This window comes from Mauremys reevesii, linkage group 6 (assembly GCF_016161935.1).
Source record: "Mauremys reevesii isolate NIE-2019 linkage group 6, ASM1616193v1, whole genome shotgun sequence".
NCBI lineage: Eukaryota > Metazoa > Chordata > Testudines > Geoemydidae > Mauremys > Mauremys reevesii.
In genome coordinates, this window is record NC_052628.1 from 12,108,571 (window position 1) to 12,131,150 (window position 22,580).

The window sequence follows — 22,580 nt, forward strand, 5'->3', positions numbered from 1 at the left end:
AGCCGAAGTGGGTATTCACCCACGAAAGCTCATGCTGCAAAACGTCTGTTAGTCTATAAGGTGCCACAGGATTCTTTGCTGCTTTTACAGAACCAGACTAACACGGCTACACCTCTGATTTTTAACATGGTAAGTTTTTAACTACATAATGTCCTAATCTCATAACAAAAGTATGTCATCACAGCATGAATGACAACATGGGGGGGAGGGATAGCTCAGTGGTTTGAGCATTGGCCTGCTACACCCAGGGTTGTGAGTTCAATCCTTGAGGGAGCCACTTAAGGATCTGGAGCAAAAATTGGTCCTGCTAGTGAAGGCAGGGGCTGGACTAGATGACCTTTCAAGGTGTTAGGCCTGAATGAAAATATAGCAGATAAAATAGTTATGCTAACCTGACTGAAATCAGGCTAGCAAAGGTTTTGGATAATCCCAGAGTGGAAAAGTATTGAAAAGCAGCATTGTTTAACAGAGCCCTGGAAAACATGAGACAAGCCTGAGATAAACCAGGGATTGCATGGCTGGCATACCATTAGCTGTGCTAAGGACAGTGTTTGAAGAGCTGATAAGGAACTCTAGCATCCCACGGTTCAGATTCTAACTTTTGGTTGAGTTATAGGTTTGTTTAAAAACTCCCCTGTATTTCTAACTTTTGGGTGTTGTTAATAGATAATTAATAATCTAAAGTTGTAGACATAAAGTCTAGGCATGTGTGTATATTAAAAGTGTCTAGTTTTAAGTTGTTAAACAAAGGGGGGTGGGTTTTGCTCAAGTGAGTGATGTATGACGTAATAAAACTGTCTATATAGGCTAATGCTAAGCTGTAAAAAGGGCCTGGTTCTCACTGGAGACGAGCGGCCTTTTGTTGATGCATGCACTTGTCAATAAAAGGCTTTTGATCGGACCTTGCTGGTGTTGGCTGTCTCTTTGTGAACAGACAACGAATTTCGCTGTCGGGGTTAAAGTCCCCAACAAAGGTCCCTTCCAGTTCTAGGAGATTGGTATATCTCCAATTATTACCTTAACATGGTGATGGTTTTCCTGTCACTGGGAGAAGACATGACATTTTCCTGAAAATGACACTAGGGTACAATCACAAGATTTTGGGACACCATGTCACCACGCCAGGACATGGTGATGGGTTTCCTGACAGCATCAATACATTGTGATACAACAGTGGGTTTTTTTGGAGGGGGGCAGGGGAGATGACCTATATCCTGACATGGTGACAGATTTCATGACTCTGTGTCGACACACCATCACAGTGACAGGTTCCCCGCTGGGGTCTTGGTTACGGTACTGTAACGTGACATGGGGCTTTTGCGAATTCTGCAACATTCTTCTTGCCCAGACTGAGCAAGGCGAGATCCCTCGTTTTAGACAGAGGGTCACAGCCCAGGACCCTCGTGTGCTGCCTCTAGGAGGACAAGGGGAGCTGCCACCAGTCTGTCAGTCCATTCTGGGCGTGGTTTAGGGAGGGGCGGAGTCTGAGAGAAGGACACCCGCTGCGAACTACAACTCCCAGCAAGCGCCGCGGCACTGAGGTCATCTGTTAGCGGCCTCGTTTCCCTCAGTGCCGGCTGAGGCAGTGCGCGGAGGCTGACGGGAAGGAGGCGGGATTCAAGCGGCGGAGGCCGGGATGGAGGAGAAGCTCAGACGGGTAACGGTCACCGCGCGGGCGCTGCCCCTGACTGACAGCCCTTAGGGGGTCCCCACAGAGAGGGACGTGTCCGGCCCGAGTCCGCCTGGCCGGGATACTCCTCCGCACCGTGCGCGCCCCGCCTCATGGCCCCTCCGCACCGTGCGCCCCCCGTGCCCTCTGGCTTCTTCCTCGCCGTGCGCCCACGCTCGTCCCCATCCCCCGTGCCTGCCTGCCTTCCCCCGGCCGGGGTTTGCCTCCGCGTCCCCCCAGCCCGTGCCCCCCTCCCGCTGCACGCTCCCAATGCCCCCCCCCGGGGGTTTGCCTCTGCGTCCCCCAGCTCGTGCCCTCCTGCTCCCAATGCCCCCCTGGGGTTTGCCTCCGGGTCTCCCAGGCCATGGGCCCCCCCGCTCTCAATGCTCCCCCCGGGGTTTGTCTCCGCATCCCCCAGCTTGTGCCCCCCGCTCCCAATGCCCCCCCGGGGTTTGCCTCCGCGTCCCCCCAGCTCGTGCCCCCCCCGCTGCATGCTCCCAATGCCCCCCCGGGGTTTGTCTTCACGTCCCCTAGGCCATGGGCTCCCCCGCTCCCAGTGCCCCCCCGGGGTTTGCCTCCGTGTCCCCCCAGGCCATGCCCCACCCGCTCCTAATGCCCCCCCAGGGTTTGCCTTTGCGTCCCCCCAGCCCATGCCCTCCAGCTCCCTGCTCCCAGTGCCCCCCAGGGGTTTGCCTCCACTTCCACCCAGCCCATGCCCCCCCTGCTGCACCCTGCCAGTGCCCCCCCCCGGGTTTGCCCCCACTTCCCTCCCAGCCCATGGCTCCCAGCTCCTGTCTATGTTCTCCCAATGCCCTCCGCCCCCCCCCCAATGTTTGCCCCTGGTTTTCTACAGTTTCTGGCTGTGTGCCCCCCAGTGCCCTGGTCCCTGGTGTGTGCTCTCAATGGGCCTGTGGCCCAGTCCCTGCTGTGTGCCTGCAGTGGTTCTCCAGCCCGTGCCCTGTCTCTGATATGTGCCCTCAATGCCTCTCTGTCCTTGCTGTGTGCCCCCAATGGCCCCCCTGGCCCATGTCTCTGTCCCCACTATGTGCCCCCAGTGGAGTCCCCATGTGCTCGCCTGTGCTCCATCTCCACTCTGTAACCCCTAATGGCCCGCCCATGCCCCAGTCCCCACTGTGTGCCCCAAATATTCCCTTGCCACCTGGCTGCCTCTCTTTGGTGTGTGCCCTAAATATTCTTCCATCCCAGACCTCTCCTGCTCCCTGGTGTGTGCGCGCTAAATATTCTCCCCGTGTGGTCTCCCTTGCTCCTGGTGTGTGCCTGAAATCCCCATTTCTCCACTGTGTGCCCCAAATCTCCTCAGGGCCTTCCTCCTCTCCTCTCCCTTCCCCAAGTGTGCTGCAAATATCCACTTCTCCTATGGAATGTGGAGGGGTACATTCATAATTATCCTACTCTGTATATTACTTACTGATGGATGGGGTCACTTGGGCTTACTCGAAGCCCTCTGACCCCTCTCAACAATTTTGGGAGATAGGAACTCTGTAGCTTATGAGCTATGTTTAACTAGACATTGTGGTTTGCACAAACGTTTTTGTAGAGAAGTAGATATTTGTGCTCAGGAAGAATAGGGGATGCAACTTCCGCATCCCACTTCAGTAGCATAGGCTGGTGTACACCTGTGTTATCCTAGATAAGTGCTTTCCTACCTCCTGTTTGTCTGGAGCATTAAACTAAAAACCCTGCTTTCTTATTATGTTTGTAACTGGAAGAAAAGGAAGGGGAATGTTTAAAACAAAGCAAAATCCCATTTAAAAAAATAGTCAGCCCTAATTCAGTGTGCCTTAAATGATGTCTGGGCTGGTAGCCTTAGCAGGTTTAAGGTACTATACTATTAAGATAGATCTTATGTGTCAGAAAATTGTGATTTGCTGATGTAAAGTTGCCTGCAGTGACTCAAAAACAGGAGTACCAGACTCAGGGCAGACTGTTAGGAAGGAGAACACAAACACCAAATTGTTTGAGAGTTCTATAATTAGATTACACCAAACATATATCAAGTGTAAGTGCCTCAGATGCTATACAGTAACTCCTCACTTAACATTGTAGTTATGTTCCTGAAAAACGTGACTTTAAACGAAATGATAAGCGAATCCAATTTCCCTATAAGAATTCATGTAAACGAGGGGATTAGGTTACAGGGAAAAAATTTTCACTGGACAAAAGACTATATTACACACACACACACTCTCTCTCTCACTCACTCTCTCTCTCTCTCTATATATACATTTTAAACAAACAATTTAATACTGGTACACAGTGAGATGATTGTGAAGCTTGGTTGAGGTGGAGGAGTCGGAGGGTGGGATATTTCCCAGGGAATGCCTTACTGCTAAAATGATCTAGCAATTGGCTGAGCCCTCAAGGTTAACTCTCACGCTCTACAAGGCAGCAGGAATGGAGGGCCGGGAGATAGCATTGCCAATAGAGACAGAGACACACACCATGTGTGTGAGAGAGAGAGAGAGATGCACATTTCGCTGACCCTACTCTTAAGTACACTGCTTTGTTAATTAGATCAGCTTGCTGAGACCCCAGCTGCTGCCAGCAAGCTCCCTCCGTCCTGAGCCCTGTCATGTGGTCCCCCCCCCCCCCCCGCTCTATGGAAGATGGGGTCGGGGGGAGCAGAGGGGTGGGGGACACCCTGACAGCCCCCCTCTTCCTCCCCCCCTCCCCCCGCCCCGCACAGCAAACAGGAGTCTTGGGGAACAGCTCCAAGGCAGCAGGCAGGAGCAGCACATGGCAGTGGCGGGAGGGACAGCTGAACTGCCAGCAATTGCTAGCCTGCTGGGAAGCTGCTGCACAGGGAACTTAAGGGAGTGGGGAGATGATGCAGGAGCTGCCGGTTCACCCTGGTTCCAAGCCCCCACTAGCTAGCTGCAATGGGCTGCTCTTCCTGCAAGCAGTGGACAAAGTAGGCGGCTGCCAAATGATGTGAGAAGGGAACATTACACAACTTTAAACGAGACTGTTCCCTAATTGATCAGCAACATAACGAAACAACGTTAACCAGGACGATTTTAAATGAGGAGTTACTGTACAGCCTTAACATGCAGTCACAGACAGTCCCCTTGGGCACTATCTTGCCATTCAGCTAAGCTTACCTTTGTGATAGATGGTTCCTTACACCAAGAATCACAGCGATATTCAGGTTACACCTAGTCTCAAAGGATCAGTTACTTATCCCAGGTCATCAAAGACCATTAGATCTTACACCAGAGATGATGCTTGTAGCCAATCTTATAATAAACTGTACAAAATATATTAAGTAGGAAAAGGAAACGAGTTATTTATAAAATTAAAGCAGGTGAACATTCACACCCAAATGAGTTACAGTCTTAAGTTTCCAAAGGTAATAGAAGCTTCTGTATTCAACAAGTTCTATATGCCCTTGCAGACCCTGGGGGTTCTGCAGACTATATTTAAGGGGTCCGCAAAAGGTGACTATGAAAATAAAGTTTGAATCAAAAGTATGTGAATCCTTCCCCCTTCACACACACACTCCTCTCCTCTTCCCCCCCCCCCCTCCCCTGTTGTCAGAACCCTGGAAGTGTTGTCATTACCATAGAAGCCCACAGTTTAGCACCCTTTCTCTCACTACGTCAAATGCCCTGCCAAGAACACACAACATTGATAGCTGAATTCTGTTCAGTCAGTTTTCAGTCTAAGACTTCTATGGTAGGGTCCACGGACTACAGGTTGAACTTCAAATGGGGTCTGCATCTCCATTCAAAATTAGTTTGGGATCCATAAATAATAAAAGGTTGAAAACTATTGCTTTAGGACTAACCCAGGCTAAGAGGCTGTGGACCTCTTGTTTATGCTTAGAAAACCTTGTTCCTCAGACTTTAAGCAGCATAGAGATCCAGTTTTTTCTTCTTAGGTGTCTTTCTCCCCCTCCTCCATTGTGCTCTGAGCTGCAAGCTCAGCTGATGGGAGGAATCCACTTGCATGGCTTGTTTTTAGAATGAGGGGGACAAAACAACCAATGTCTTTTGTCCTCTTTAATGTCCCACAATAATCCATCTGTTATCAACATTTAAACTCAATATAAAACCATTTCAGGCTAAGCTGACAGGAAGAATAGTTCAGTGGTTAGAGCACTACTCTGGGATATGAGAGACCTAGGTTCAAATCCTACTCTGCCACAGACTTCCTATGTGACTTTGGGTAAGTCAATTAGACTCCTGATCCTTAAAGGTATTTAGGGTCCTAACGTCCCTGGAGGAAGTTTGAGGATCTGGTTCTTTGTTCCTCATTTGTAAAATCAGAATAACATCCTCTTATTTCACAGGGCTGTTGATAGGGTAAATACAAAACAGTGTGGGATGCTGAGATACTATGGTAACAGGAGCCACAATGTGTTCTGCCTGTTTGTCTGACTAGAGCAGATGAGCCTAGAGCAGATCAGCCAAACAGCTTCTAATCAAAGCTACAGTTGAATGCTTAAGAAAAACTATTTAACACCACTTGCTGGAGGGGTAACTGGGTTGCCTAAAAGCCAATTATGGTTTTAAATAATTTCTTTAAATATGAATTGACCATGAACTGAATTCAATCACAACGTACCTTAGAAACTGTTTAGCGTTATCTATGTTAGCATGCCAAACAGTTTTTGCATAGTATTGGAAATTCCAGACTGTTAGATTTTACCACTTGTAGTCTACTATTTCATTGTCTTGTGAGAGCGTTGTCCTGAAGTCTTACCCCATTTTGCATGTGAGCTTCATGTGCTTCTTCATGTTGCAAAGGGTGACATGGATAAGCATTCGTGTCGTGCTCCCTGTCAGTACCCGGACAGGGAAGCTAATGATCCAACCAGCAGACTATATTTGAGGGTGAACCCTGTTCTTCCAGTCTACATTTGTGCTTCTACCATTGCTACAACCAATGGTGGTGCAACAATAGAAGATACCCCCCCACACACACACTCCCCCCAACCCACAAAAAAAAAAAGTCTAGTGAAGACAAAACCCCTCAGACAGGAGTAAGATTTGTGGCTGATGGCTCTACATTCCAGTTCTCTTGTGTGATATTTAATTCCCCTTCCTTAAATTAAACCATTTACCTTCTTTACTCCCACTTTCCTGGCAGGTTACTTTATGGCTAAAAAGGACATTTGGGGATCAACCCATTCCACAATACGAAGTGAATTCACGGACTGTTGATATTTTATATGAGCTTGTGGAATGCAATGAAACCAGAGACAGGGATGTCTCCCTCGTGATAGATGACATGAAACAGAAGACTGCAGAATATGAGTCAGAAGGTGAGCTTGGTGCTTCAAACTCCAGTTACAGTAAAAGCGCCTTTTTCTAAGTGACCCTATAGGGTTTCTCTTTACTACTCGCTGTAATATTTTATAAGAAGTGTGAAAAAGTAGCAATAGGCTCAGATTTCCCTGAATTCCAGCTATATATTGTCATACACAAATGCTTTTCTCCCAACAGTGACATCAGATTGGCCAACAACAATTCTTAAATCAACTTGACCAGGCTGTAAAGGCTGACAAGCATCTTAGCTGCTGAACTTCCTACACTGCCAACTAGATGTACATACAGCATCTCTATTTCAGTGCTGTGCCAAGGGTGGGGGGCAGGGTTAGTGTTGATCTCAAGTGTCTGAGCCAATGTTTATCTCCAACTGAGGGAAGCAATTTAAAATTCTGAAACAGCAGCGATGTTATTTAGCAACTCCTTAGCTAATCATAGGGAGTGAGCATTGGATAAAGTGGAGAACAGCAGTCAGTATTTCTGGAGTGACCATGCAACTCATTCATTCATTCATTCATGCCCGTCACCCCAACCGGGGTATGGGCCGCCAACAACAGATCTCCATAGTCTTCTATCCTGGGCCATTCTCTCTAGCTGGTTCCAGGTATAGCCCATTTTTGCTATCAACCTGAAGGTTGCCTTGGGGTTCCACTGCAGTGCCTGTCTGGTGATGTTGGTTGGCTGGTGTATGTCCTATCCAGCCCCACCTTCTCCTTCTAATTTCTTCCTCTGCTGGGAGTTGATGGGTCCTCTCCAAGAGGTGGATGTTACTGATGGTGTCTGGCCAGCGGATCTGGAGAATCCTTCTGAGGCAGCTATTAATGAAGGTCTGGATCTTCCTGGTGGTTGTTTTGGTTGTCCTCCAGGTTTCAGCTCCATACAGTAAGACTGATTTCACGTTGGAGTTGAACAGTCGAATCTTTATTGCCAAAGACAGCTCTCTGGAGCTCCAGATGTTCTTGAGCTGTAAGAAGGCTGCTCTTGCCTTACCAATCCTTACTTTGTGTGCCACCCTGCTGGTCGATGATGCTACCTAGGTAGGTGAAGGACTGCACTTCTTCCAGGGGCTTCCATTCAGTGTGACTGGCTGATGGAATTGATCCTAAGGATCTTGGTCTTGTCCTTGTGGATGTTGAGGCCAACCTGTGATGACGTGGCTGCCACTACGTTGGTCTTCTCTTGCATCTGCTGTTTACTGTGCGAAAGGAGTGCAAGGTCGAAGTCCAGGTCATCAAGCTGGGTCCACAATGACCATTGGATTCCATTCCTACGCTTGTAAGTGGATGTCTTCATAATCCAATCGATGACGAAGAAAGAGAAGTGGTGACAACAAGCATCCTTGTCTGACTCGGTTCGCACCTGGAAGCTGTTTGTGAGCTGCCCTCCATGGATCACTCTACAGTGTATGTGAATTCTTGATCAGGTTGACCACCTTTGCTGGGATGCCATAGTGCGAAGGAGCTTCCAGAGGGTCTCTCGATCCACGCTATCGAATGCTTTCTCATAGTCAACAAAGTTGATGTACAACGAGGAGTTCCACTCCATAGACTGCTCGACTATGATGCGGAGCGTTGCTATCTGGTCCGTGCATGATCTGTTCTGCCGGAAACCTGCCTGTTCATCTCGTAGCTGTGGATCGATGGCATCCTTCATTCTCTCTAAGAGGACTCGGTTGAAGACCTTCCCTGGCACTGACAGGAGTGTGATTCCTCTATAGTTGGCACAGTTGCTGAGGTCTCCTTTCTTGGGGATTTTGATGAGATATCCCTCTTTCCAGTCAGCCGGAATCACTTCTTCTTCCCATATTTTCTCAAAGAGGGTACAGCATTTCCACTGAGGCATCCAGGTCTGCTTTCAGGGCCTCTGCTGGGATATCGTCAGGTCCAGCCGCCTTCCTGTTCTTCATCATGGTGATGGCTTTTCTGATCTCGTCTCTGGTTGGTTTATCGCAATTGATTGGGAGGTCCTCGTTGGCTGGGTCGATGTCTGGTGGATTTGGTGGTGCTGGTCTGTTCAGGAGTTCCTCAAAGTGCTCCGCCCATCTGTTCATCTGTAGTTCTATTCCTGTTATAGACTTTCCCTGCTTGTCTTTAACGGGACGTTCTGGCTTGCTGAACTTTCCAGACAGTCGCAGCTGTTTCATGTTACCGCTGTATGCTGCCTGCTCTGCTTCTGCTGCCAGTCCATCCACATAATCTCTCTTGTCCTTCCTAATATTCCTCTTCACTGCTCTGTGGGCTTCAGCATACTCTTTTGAGCTTTGGCCTTTGCTGCTCTAGTCCTGCTGTTGTTGACTGCTGCCTTCTTCTTCTTTCTGTCTTCTATCTTTGTCAAGGACTCTGCTGTGATCCACTCTTTCTGCTGGTGTTTCTTAATTCCAAGCACTTCCTGGCATGCTGACCTAAGTGTGTCTCTCACTTTCTGCCATCTATTGAGTACACTGTCTTCCTCTTCCTCAGACCGATCCTGTAGTACTGAAAACTTATTCTTCAGCGTCAATCCAAAATCTTCCTTGGTCTTATGGTCCTTCAGAAGGTTGACGTTGTACTTCGCTCTTCTGTCTGGCGTCTATCCAGTTCTTCTTCAGCTTCAGCTTCAATCTGGCCACCACTAAGTGATGGTCGGACGCCACGCCTGCTCCTCTTCTAACTCTAACGTCCTGCAAGGATCTTCTGAACTTCTTGCTAATGCAGACATGGTCGATCTGGTTTTCTGTCATGCCTGCTGGCGATACCAGGTACTCTTGTGGATCCGCTTGTGAGGAAAGATGCTGCCTCCTATGACCAGATTGTTAAGTGCACACAGATCCACAAATCTCTCTCCATTCTCACTCATCTCTCCCAGAGCATGGGTCCCCATGACTTGTTCGTATCCTGTGTTATCAGGTCCAATTTTGGCATTAAAGTCTCCCATAAGGATGGTAATGTCTTTGTCTGGGAGAGTCTCTAATATTTTCTGGAGTCTGTTGTAAAAGTAGTCTTTGTCCTCCTCTTCACTGTCATTGGTTGGAGCGTAGCACTGAACAACATTCATCTTAATCCTCTTCATTTTAGTTTTGAAGGATGCTGTGATGATCCTGGGACCATGTGCCTCCCAACCAATCAGTGCTCTCTGTGCCTGCTTGGACAACATGAAGCCTACTCCCTGTGTGTGGTGTGCGTCGCTCTCTTCATGTCCTGAATACAGCAACAGCTCTCCTGTCAACAGTCGTCTCTGTCCAGCTTGCGTCCATCTTGTCTCGCTAATGCCTAGTAGGGTCAGGTTGTTGCTCCTCATCTCTGCTGCAACCTGCGCCGTCTTTCCTGACTCGTACATGGTCCTCACGTTCCATGTGCCGATGGTAATCCTCCTGGCTGCAAGAAGGGTGATCGGCTTAGTGGCGGCTTTCACCACCCAGCGTCATGCATCTTCGAGTTGAAGACCCTTCTTTTTCCAGGCTAAAAGTCTCTGTTAACTCTATTGTTGGCGTTTCTGTAGCAAGCTGATTTTTACAGGGTGGAGTTGCTAGCCCCACGCCCAACCCTCCTCCTTTACCCTGACTTGGGACAGGCAGATGGCCCCAAAGGACCTCTCTGGTGGAGTTACCATGCAACTCAGGGCACCGTAATCATTCTTATTTTAACATTTCATATACTAAATAAAAACCAGTTGCAAGGTTTTAATTAGGTAGGATTCTATAAGTTTATGATATCATAAGAATTCTGATACTATATGGAGGAGAATTTTTTTCTTCTTTCCTATCACTCCCAAAAATATGTTTTTTCCTGTGTAGTCTCCCAATGAATCATAGACTTGTAGGACTGAAAGGGACCTCGAGAGGTCATCTAGTCCAGTCCCCTACACTCTTGGCAGGACTAAGTATTATTTAGACTATCCCTGAGAGGTGTTTGTCTAACCTGCTCTTAAAAATCTCCAATTATGGAGATTCTACAACCTCCCTAGGCAATTTATTCCATTGCTTACCTACCCTGACAATTAGGAATTTTTTCCTAAACTGCCCTTGCTTCAATTTAAGCCATTGCTGCTTGTCTGTCCTCAGAGGTTAACGAGAACAATTTACCTCCCACCTCCTTGTAACAACAGTTTTCAAGTACATAAAAAGTTATCGTCTCCTCTGAGTCTTCTCTTCTCCAGACTAAACAAATCCAATTTTTTCAATCTTCTCTCATAGGTCATATTTTCTAGACCTTTAATAATTTTTGTTGCTCTTCCCTAGACTTCCTCCAATTTGTCCACATCCTTCCTGAAATGTGATGTCCAGAACTGGACACAATGTTCCAGTTGAGGCCTAAACAGCATGGAATAGAGCAGAATTACTTCTTGTGTCTTGCTTACAACACTCCTGCTAATACATCCCAGAATGATATTTGCTTTTTTTGCAACAATGTTACATTGTTCACACATATTTAGCTTATGATCCACTATGACCCCCAGATCCCTTTCTGCAATACTCTTTCCTAGGCAGTCATTTCCCCTTTTGTATGCGTGCGACTGATTGTTCCTTCCTAAGTGGAGTGTCCTTATTGAATTTCATCCTATTTACTTCCAGTTTTTGTCCAGATCATTTTGAATTTTAATCCTATCCTCCAAAGCACTTGCAATCATGCACAGTTTGGTATCATCCGCAAACTTTATAAGTGTGCTCTCTATGCTGTTATCTAAATCACTGGTGAACATATGGAACAGAACTGGACCCAGAACTGATCCCTGCGGGACCCCATTGAATATGCCCTTCCAGCATGACTGAACCACTGATAACTACTCTCTGGGAACAGTTTTCCAACCAGTTATGCACCCACCTTATAGTAGCTCTATCCGTAGTTTGTTTATGAGGAGATCTTGTGAGACAGTATCAAAAGGCTTACTACAGTCAAAATATGCCACATCTACCACTCCCCCGCATCCATCCAGAAGGTTTGTTACCCTGTCAAAGAAAGCTATTAGGTTCAGCTTGTTCTTGGCAAATCCATGTTGACTGTTACTTATCACCTTATTATCTTCTAGGTTTTTGCAAGTTGATTGCTTAATTATTTGCTCCATTATCTTTCTGGGTACTGAAGTTAAGCTGACTGGTCTGTAATTCCCTAAATTGTCTGTATTTCCCTTTTTATAGATTGGCACTATATTTGCCCTTTTCCAGTCCTCTGAAATCTCTCCAGTCTTCCATTACTTTTGAAAGATAATCGCTAATGGCTCAGATATCTGCTCTGTCAGCTCCTTGAATATTCTAGGATGCATTTCATCAGACCCTTGTGACTTGAAGACATCTAACTTGTCTAAGGGTACATCTACACTACTTCCCGGATAGATCGATCACTACCCACCGATCGGGGATTGATTTATCGCGTCTAGTGTATATGTGATAAATTGATCCCCGATCGCTTTGCCGTTGACTCCTGTACTCCACCGCGGCGAGAGGCGGAAGCGGAGTCGACGGGGGAGTGGCAGCAGTTGACCCCGCGCCGTGAGGATGCGAGGCAAGTTGACCTAAGATACGTCGACTTCAGCTACACTATTCTCATAGCTGAAGTTGTGTATCTTAGGTCAATTCCCCCCTGTGTAGACCAAGCCTAAGTAATTTGTAATTTTTTCTTTCCCTATTTTAACCTCTGATCCTACCTCATTTTCACGAGCATTCACATCCAGTCACTACTAACCTTTTTAGTGAAAACTGAAACAAGAAAGTCATTTAGCACTTCTGCCATTTCCACCTTTTCTGTTATTGCGCCCCCCCCAATCAAGTAATGGGCCTAACCTGTCCTTAGTCGTCGTCTTGCTTCGGGGATTCTCAAACTTTACTGCACCGCCACCCCGTTCTGACAACAGTTACTTTATGACCCTGGGGGAGGGCTGGAGCCTGACCCTACCACCATGGGGATGGGGAAAAGGGGCCGCAGCCTCATCCTCGCCTCCCCGGGTGAGGGTGGTGCTCAGGCTTCAGCGTCAACCCTGTGTCCCAGCAAGTCTAAAGCTGGCCCTGATGACCCCCATTAAAATGGGATTGCCACACACTTTGAGGTCCCAACCCACAGTTTGAGAACTGCTGTAAATGCATTTGTAGAATGTTTTCTTGTTATCCTTTATGTCGCTAGCTAGTTTAATCTTGTTTTGTGCCTTGACCTTTCTAATTTTGTCCCTACATACTTGTGTTATTTGTTTATATCCATCCTTTGTAGTTTGACCTAGTTCCTACTTTTTGTAGGACTCTTTTTAAGATCCAGCCAATAGATTGTTTATGTAATACTTACAAAATGGAGCACAGAACATTGAACCTTAAAGTGTCTTTTGTGTCTGATTAGACTGTAAGCACCTTGAAGCAGAGACTTTGTATTCTAAATGTGTATAGTCCCATGCACACCTGTGACAAATATTAAATGAAAGTAACTATTTGTTTTTTTCAGTCAACTATCTACAGGATCTTCTCATGGAGAGTGTGAATCTTTCCTTCAACAGTCTCTCTAGCGCAGGCACCAGCTATCTGAACGCATTGGTAGACAGTGCAATGGCGCTTGAAACAAGGGACACTTCCCTAGCAAGGTAATTCTTCCACAGTTTGCTGAAGTCTCGGTCAGTGGTGTCCAACCTTCTCAGCTTGAGGCCACAATCAGTTCTCTGGGGCCAATTTTCTGCCCTGTTCCACTTCTTTGTGTCACTTATGCAGCACAAAGTGAGTGGAAAGCACCCAGAATTCTGTGATGGGGGAGTTCCCAGTGGATGTAGAGATGAAATGGCCATCTCCTACTCCTTCCTCCCTCCCTATACTCCCTGCGGTAGGTCAAGGGTGGGGAGGGGGAGTAGTTGAAGGATGCTGCACTCCAGCTATCCCTTGCTGGCATATGGTCCCTCCCTGGGGGCTCTTATGCTAGCAGGCACAATTTACAGCAGCTCCCAGACTACTCCAACCTGGACTCAGCTAAAGAATCAGGGAGCTGTAACTGGCTGCTCATTCCCAGCTTCTCCTCTTTTTCCCACCTCTTGGGCTGCTCTGAGTCATTGTGTGTGGGAGTGGGAGCCATCCTTTGCTAGCCACTTCCATAGGCCCAGAGGGAGCCAGTCTAGCTGCTGTCCTGCTCTTCCTGGGGCCCCCAGAGCCAGCCGAGAAGCAGGCAACGGAATAGTCAATGTTACTCTCACTTCCTATTCCTGCGGTGGTGCAGGCGGCCAGCAGGGGTGCTGTTGAGCACTTGCAGCAGAGAAGGACTGATAGCTTCAGTGGGTAGCTGCAGTGGTTGGCTGATTCAGATGTTTCTGCTGAAGAATTGCAGGATGTGGTTTCAGGGGTTGCATATTCAATTCTTAATTAAATAGACTTTTCCTTAATGTAGTCACCCTCAGGAGCCACAGGTTGGACACCTCAGTATTTCAAATCTGATTGCCTAAAACCTGCCAGGGTCTGCTCAGCCCCTCATCCTTTTGGAGAGATTTAAATGGAGTATTTGGCTGTGCACCCTGCATCGATTTCTCAGATGAAACCTTACAAAAATGAGGTTCAGTCTGGCTCTGAAAGTAGGGGTTTTTTGTGTGCCTTTAGATAAAATGTCCCTTTCTGCCTCTGGTTCTGCCCTTCCTACTCCAGCTGTTGTGCAGTGCAGTGTGGTGTGCTCAGGCTGCATGCCATGATCTGTCCCGAAAGCGGTTGCAGTTCAGTTAGTGCATGTTTATAGCTTGTGAAATGCTTCATGATAAAAGGAGCTGTATAAATGTGTATGGCATAGCAATTAAAATGTTAAGCTATTTTGAATTTTGTGTACATTGTCAAACCCTGGCTTATAGAAGTTCTTAGCTATTTGGATTGTAAGATCGTTTAGACAGACCTAACTGTTATCAGATTTGCCATTATTTGAGAACAGTCCTACAAAAAGTTTATGGAAAGTGTGAAAGAAAATAAGGGATTATATAACCCTGAGCTTCGGCGGAGTTGACTTCTAAACAGATCAATGAAATCTCTTGTTTCATTAGCTTCATCCCCGCTATCAATGATTTGACCTCAGATTTACATGCGACGGAATCAAGAAACAGAGAAATGGAGCTTGAATTGACCAGCCTTAGGAAAAAGCTAACTGCAGCTCTGGTGTTGGAAAAACATCTCCAAGAGTGAGTAGTGGGGGAGAAGGGGAAAGAGCTGAATGGGGTTTGCTGGTCTCCTGTTCTCAGCAACTTTATTGTCTATGAATAGTAACAAGGCTATCGGAATATTCAGTTCAATATTGCTCTACTTCACAGCAATTTAAACCACTAGTCAAGGTCCTTGCAGAAAATTGACTTCAGATAGTCGAAAAAGGTTTAAAAATCCCAAGCCGACAATGATGAAATTAAATATTATGGGATGAATAGTGCTCACAAGTACATGCCTGCATCTCCCACTTACTGCTTTGTGCATAAGTTCAAAGTGAGCGTATTTTTCTGAGCATGAGCAGTGTGGTTTAGTGATTAAAAATAAGGGACTGGGTTAGAACAAAAAAGATTCCCAAGAAGAATCTTCTTTAACCAAAAGATTATAAAATTCCACTAAGTCCACCAGCAACCTCACCATGCAGATTTAATTTACATTGAAGTGCTTGGATACGACAATGAGGGGCGTTAGAGTTTACTCTAACTATTGTGGCACTGATAGCAGCAGCAGCCTAGTTAATGTCGTAGACCTAGCATTCCTGTGTACTTGTCTCGGCTCTGCCATTACCACACTGCATGATTTTAGTTAAGTCACTTAACAGTTGTATTCCTAGATTCTCTACTAACTAATCTGTTCTAGTGATCCACCAGGTTATTAGTATCAGTTGTTGTATAGATGTCCTGGCTTTTCATGCAGATGCCCTGCTAGCAGTAGGAATATCCTAGGGTCTTGGGAATCTGTGGGGTATCTGTGCACGTGGAAATTTCATTCCACCAATAATTAAGCTGGTGGAGAGACTGAGTGTGAAACTCTGTCCCTCCTGTGGGTGTTTACTTGAGAGTGTTAATTTGGCTGAAGGTTAATAAGCCACATACATTCACCACAATTTTCTTCTTAAAGGGACCTTAAAAAAACAGAAGAACATCTGGCAATGGAAAAAGCCAAAGCTGACAGCCGAACCCAGAACATGAAGTTCCTGAAGGATAAATCTGAGGACTTCAAATTCAGGATAAAGGCTGCAGAGGTTGGTGATAAACGTCTTCTACCAGTATTGAAGGAATACGTGATCGTGTCAAATTGGGCCCCAAAATGTATGGTTTCACTATTAGAGACATCTTTGGAGCTTCTTATGCATGTTTCATTAGCCACTGACTCCACAGTTAAAGTTGCTTGGAGATTAACACTTAAAACAGCAGTAAATTCTTTCTCTAGTTGACTTTTTTTTCTTTTTCCCTGCTTATGTTAAAATACAAGTAAGCATCAGAATATCTCTATGCATTTTCTGTTTAAAGTTTTGCTATGAATAATGTATTGTACACTGTTCAGTAGAGGAGCAGAGTGTGCTGTACAAACTGTTTTTTCTCTTGTAGGAACAGCTTTCTGCAAGAGGGATGGATCCTTCCTTGACACATCAGTCATTAGTGAGCCTCTCAGAGGTGGGTGTGTTGTGACAAGAGGGACATTTCTGAAGTGGTGCATGTGAATCAGCATTTGTTTGGATAGTTTTAAAGAAATAACATTTATTCATATGGATATTTGAGTACATGTGTATGTTAGAGAGAGGCCCAAACTAACATCCACATCCAAATGCCTCTGATACAAATTTTACATCCTGAGGCCACCTCCAGTTTTAGGTGAACATAACATTTTTGGATATAATTGTGAATACTGTAAGATAATAATGGTGTAATTTGTTAGAGACACTGTCACAATTACTTTCATTTTTAAAAAAACATGTTTCCTGTGTTTCTAATTGTGGATTCTCCAGCTCTTTGCTTCTGCACATGTCGTCTGTCTGAGTCTGTTCTTTCTGCTGTCACAACACTAATATCACCCTGTTACTATAACAGAGAGAAATCCAAACGTGTAATGTGCTTTTTGCCATTTGTGTTGTTTTATTTCTTGCTTATTAGTTAGTTTGAATGATGAATATAGCCTAGTCAGTTTCACTTTGTGTGGATGTCATGAACTAGCATTGTTTGGCAGTATTTGGATTGCAAAATGCTGGTTGAAAAATGTTCCCATTGAAATCTTAAATTTAAAAAAATCATAGAAACTTCTATGTAGGTCTTGGTTTTGTTAAAACTTGTTATCTAATAGAGCCTAAATATGGGGGCAAGTTTGACTTGACAGTGTTCTTTTATCTGTTTTGCAGAGTGCTGAACAAATATTTGGGGTGAAGGGGGTGTAAATTACTGCATCATAGGTTTATCTTGGATTTTTAAATGGCTTTAGTGATGGTGAAAGTTGCTTGATTAGTAATCCTCAAGTTAACTCTTCTCTTTGTGTACTGAATGGTTACAGCACCAAAAGTGGTGGTGGAAGGTTCCCCACACTGTCCCACCTATGTGGCTCAGCCCTGTTCTGACAGGGCAGCCTCTAGGTGTTAGTGTGTAACTCATTCTTAGTGATCTATTCAGTCTTGGCCTGTGCTGAGATCACCAGCAAGGGTCTCAGATAATGCCCATTGCGAAGGTGTTTTTCTGTGACGTGGACACCTGTCCACTGGGTCATAGATTGAGATCACCACAGACCAGCGAACAGCCACCAAATGGTACACTGTATGAAAAGACGTATTTTTTTCATAAGGGTAATGCAAAAATGTGTATTTTTACTTCAGTATAAAACTTCAACTGGATTTGACTGAATAAAATTGTTGGAATATTAAATCCTGGGAAGAGTTATAGATCCTTAATCAGAATTACGGCAACGATGGGCTCCCTTAAAATCTATGCAGCATAAACCATTTGGAAATTCGTAAATGCTTTGTTTTACTGATTTGCATCACTTATACCAAATTAGATTGCAGAAATATAACATGGTGCATTGCTCTTTTCACAGAAACTGACTGAACTAAAGCAACAGACTGTGCCTTTGAAGAAGAAACTGGAGTCCTACTTGGACTTAACTCCTGTAATTATTTCTTCTACTACTACTACTACTACTATCATCTGGTATCCTGTGTGTGTGTGTGTGTGTGTGTGTATATATATATATATATATATATATATATATATGTGTATATATGTGTGTGTGTATATATATATATATATATATATATATATATATATATATATATATATATATATATATATATATATATATATATGAAATTACTTCTCTTTAGGTGCTATAACTTAGGCATTAATTTCACTGTCAAATTAACTTCAGGGGATGTTTTGTAGCTGAAATATTTTAGATATATATAGACATCAAAATGTAAATAAATTCTGTTGCAATGAGTTGACAGGCTCACAGTTATGCTGTTTCCAAACTCTGTGTACGTCCCTTAATGAATTGTCTAGACGAAGGATTTTGCTTAAATAGAAGGATGTTTAAATAGTTCCACTAGGTAGATTTTGCTCTCTCCTACCACAATGCATGGGAATTGAACCCAAATAAACTGGTTGGATAAGCTAGGCATCAGGTGAATTATCTGGAAAAGTTGAGAGGAAAACAAAAATCTGTGGCACAATTATTTTCCAAAGATTATCAACCATTTTAAAAGGTATATACATCAAACTTTGAATCTGCTGGTACATACCACCATTACTGTTTAATCATTTATGTAGCAGTATAAACGGTTACAGCATTGTGCAGTAGTTGGAGTTCAGTGAAGGGAACCTCTGTAAACAACTGTACAGTTATTCGAAGAGATTAGAGCCAACAGTAGTTTATTAATCCACAAAGTGAGAGGTATCCAAACCCTGTCTTTGCATGAAGTGGACAGGTCACCTGTATGTGGTGTTTGGGGGACAATCTAACTGCAGCACTTGCAGAGCTCCTCTAAAAGTGGATGAAACACAAAATTCATGTTCCTTTCTCAAATCAGTAGTGAGGGATTCTTCCTCTTGGACATAGGGAAGATGCTGCCACAATTGGGGGGGTAGCATTGTGATTTATTAAATGAACCTATTTGTCGAGATTCACAGTTCTACCTCTCGTATTTATCTGGCCCCATTACTGTAATCTCTGGATGCCTCTCAATCTTTAATGTATTTATCCTCACAGCACCCTGTGAGGTAGGGAAGTGCTATTATCCCCTATCTCAGATGGGGAAATGAGGCACAGAGCCATTAATTGACTTGCCCAAGGTCACATGGGGAGCTGTGCTGGAACAGGGAACTGAATCCAGGTCTCCCAGGTCCTCAGCTAATGCCCCTAACTACTGGACCATCCTTCTTGTCTTCACCAACCCGCTCCTTGCAGTGAGTTCCCCTACTACACAATCCTTGCTGCATGCCTGACTCCCTCACCTTAGATCAGTGGTTCCCAACCTTTCCAGACTACTGGACCCCTTTCAGGAGGCTGATTTGTCTTGCATACCCCAAGTTTCACCTCACTTAAAAACTACTTGCTTAAAAAACAGACATAAAAATGCAAAAGTGTCCCAGCACACTATTACTGAAAAATTGCTTCCTTTCTCCTTTTTACCATGTAATTATAAACTAAATAGCAATCCCCTCCTCCCCCCTAGTTGTGAAACAGTGATATAACACATAGAGCAGTATAAACAAGTCATTGTCAATATGAAATATTAGTTTGTTCTGATTTTGCTAGAGCTTTTCATGTAGCCTTTTGTAAAACTAGGCAAATATCTAGATGAGTTGATATACTCTCCGGAAGACCTCTGCATACCCCCCTCTATCCTAGTCCCCAGAGGCAGTTTGCTTGGTTCTATCAAGGGACTCGAGACACCAGAATTGGCTTTTATTCTTCCCATTTTCCCTATCTTGCTTTCAGTGAATGTGGAAGGCTCAGCCCTGCCCCTTAGCCTTTGTGCTTCTCTCACCACTGGCTGAGTGCCTGAGATGCTGAGCGGGAGAGGAGTGTTCCTACAAGCAGGCTATGTGGACATGTGGGCACCGTCCTATTCAGCATCTGGCCTGCAAACACTGCAGGGAATGCTTAAAGCCAGGCTATCTTGGTAAAGAGCTTTGTGAATTTTTCATGCAAATGTTTCTTTTAACATTAGGCTTTGTAAAAGCTCTTTCAAAATCCATTAAATTTTGGGTTGTTCTGTGTCTTTAATTGCAGCACTTTTTGCATCTTGGGGGAACACGTGGAGACCATTTGATTATTGCCCACTCCTCTCCTACCCTTTATTAAAATAGTTTGGGTGAGGAGAAGCCCTGTGTTTCAAGCTGAAGTAGGACTGTTGCGACTTGCGGTTAACATGCCATTTTTCTTTCTTTTAGAATCCTTCCCTTGCTCGAGTGAAGATTGAAGAAGCAAAGCGGGAGCTGGTAGGGGCTTTTGTTGCTTACAGAGATTTAATTGGACCCTGGCGCTCTCTCCCTTTCTCCCCCCCCCCCCCAAAATCCAAAACTCCAACATTGATGATGATTAGGTTCGGGTTTATCTGCCTCAGATTCTAATCTTGATGCTCTCCAGAGATAAAGATCTGGGTAAAAATGTGGCTCAGATTAGATGGAAGTGATTCTTGTTGATAGGGAGGAACATGTTGAAGGATGGCCCAGCTTTTCAGAGTTATTTAGATGCCTTAGTCTCACTGCAATGAGTGGAAGTTAATCACCTAAATAGCTCTGAAGAACTGTGCGGAAGTGTTTGTACCACCTTTCAAGGATGTTTTTTGCTAAAACGCTTTGCAATCTCTAGGCCCTTTTGGATACATCACTGCTGCTGGATTCTCAGACGGTAGTTGTGGCCTGTAATGCATTTTTTAATCAGCAGTTGGGCAGGAGTATGGCCATTTCTCTCTAAAATAGACTGCACAAAGGTCATCCATGCATTTTGTCTTCTGCAGGCTTGATTGCTGTTAAGTGCTGTATATAGGGTTGCCTTTGAAGTCCACATAGGACTGCAGCCGCCCTTCTCCTGAGTGTCATGGACCAGTGTGTACATAAAACCTGTGCTTAAGTTTTTGCACTAGCTTCCTATTTGCTTCTATTGAAATTGATTGAAGATGTTGATAATCATTAAGGTCCTAAACAGTCAGGATCACAATTATGAGACCATCCATCTCTTTGGACTGTACCAGTAGGATCAATGGTGAGGCACTTATTTCATGAATTTGATCCCACTTCACCACTGATAGGGCTTTTTCAGGTGAGAGTTTTTTCATCTTAGTAATATGCTTTGGCAGCCTATCTGCGTCTATTATAACCCTTCCAAGCATGATGGAAAGCCCACTACATGTGACTAGCATTTTGCTGTTTTTGTGTATATGTGTGGAATTTGTATGTTAATCTCAGTAAAACAAGAGTACAAGGTTCTTCAATATTCCTGTTCTGTGCATCACATTGTAAGAGATTGTGTCATGGACTCTCTATTCACCAGCTGCTTGGTTCTAAAAATGTTGCATTCCAAGGACCATGAGGATCACACAACATGAACCAATGGTGTCAGTTTGGAAATAATTACTGTGATTTAGCCTTTTAGCCACTGGCAATAAGCTCTCTAGATGTTACAAGCCAGACTTGTTTGTTTGTGGACTATAAGTATAACAGTGGATGCTTTATTAGGGTTTGATATTTGGAGATTGTCCTGGGAACAATGTAACATTGTCATAATATTAAAGAATACTGTATATCTTTTTGGTTCATCATTCGGATTAGTAATGCTAATTTTTGGCTTTTTATGATGACTCATTTTTCTCTGTTCATGTGCTGCTAAATGCTGAGTCACCTATTATATTTTCAACTAACCATGCATTGTACTGAGTACTGGTAAACATCCCACACCAATAATGCTCCTTCAGTTATTTGGGTTAATGCATACAAATGATGTCCAGTGGGGTTGATCATTAGAGACATATTTGTCTAACAGTGATGTAAAAGTTATTTGCATTGCCACTGATTTCTCTTGTTTCTTTCTCCCTCTAGAATGCTCTTGAGGCTGAGTTCTCCAGTAAAGTGGACATGATGGCACTGTCAGTACCAGAGCCCAGCAAACGTCGATTTACCTGACGTCAGCTGTGTGGGAAAAGGACTTCTTTTTTAAGGCAGACTTTTTGCACTCCTAAACATGGTGGTGTATTCCTCACTGTTGGGGCCTGCACACTTGCCATCTTTCTTCCAAGCACACAGATTTTGATGGTTTCTCATAGCTTTGGTTTTGTAAAAAATATGTATATTTCTGTTTTCTGTAAGACTGAATAATAAAAACAAGGCTTCTTTCTCTTTCCACTTTTATAAATATGAGCTAAAACTGGTAAATGACCTCCAGATGGTGACCTAATCAGCAAACAAGCAGTTTCATGTTTGGTTAAATTTCTGTACTAGGTATCTTCTGTTTTACTAAATTAAATCAACTGGGGGAAAAGGGAGGGAGGAAGGAGTTGGGGCTTGACAGAAAGCTCTCTGGTTAGTCTTGGTCTCTTCTTCTCCCCTGCCAGGTTCTGGATCTCTACCTTAGAAGAGTCCTCTATTGGGTGAGTCAAGGGGAACTAGACAGCATTTGTTATTGCGTCTTGTGAGATGAGTCTCCTCACCCAACATCAATCACTTTTCTCTTCTCTTCAAATCCTTTTTTAAAATGAATGTAG

General features: G+C 44.5%; 1 protein-coding gene across 1 annotated transcript; it reads left to right on the forward strand.

Moving 5' to 3' along the window:
• The first annotated feature begins 1,506 nt into the window (after positions 1-1,506).
• On the forward strand, positions 1,507-22,217 carry HAUS1 (HAUS augmin like complex subunit 1). Its single transcript, XM_039542841.1, has 9 exons — positions 1,507-1,657; positions 6,782-6,956; positions 13,362-13,497; positions 14,920-15,054; positions 15,974-16,097; positions 16,444-16,509; positions 17,915-17,986; positions 20,272-20,319; positions 21,919-22,217. Exons 1-9 carry the CDS (start codon positions 1,637-1,639, stop codon positions 22,000-22,002), a joined length of 861 nt encoding a protein of 286 aa, XP_039398775.1. The 5' UTR covers positions 1,507-1,636; the 3' UTR covers positions 22,003-22,217.
• The last annotated feature ends 363 nt before the right edge of the window (positions 22,218-22,580 follow it).

Bases quoted from the DNA above. Each gene is read 5' to 3' on its own strand.
- HAUS1 (XM_039542841.1), top strand. From the start codon at position 1,637: ATGGAGGAGAAGCTCAGACGG. The intron at 15,055-15,973 runs GTGAGTAGTGGG...TTCTTCTTAAAG, and splicing joins TTGGAAAAACATCTCCAAGA to GGACCTTAAAAAAACAGAAG. The intron at 16,098-16,443 runs GTTGGTGATAAA...TTTCTCTTGTAG, and splicing joins TCAGGATAAAGGCTGCAGAG to GAACAGCTTTCTGCAAGAGG.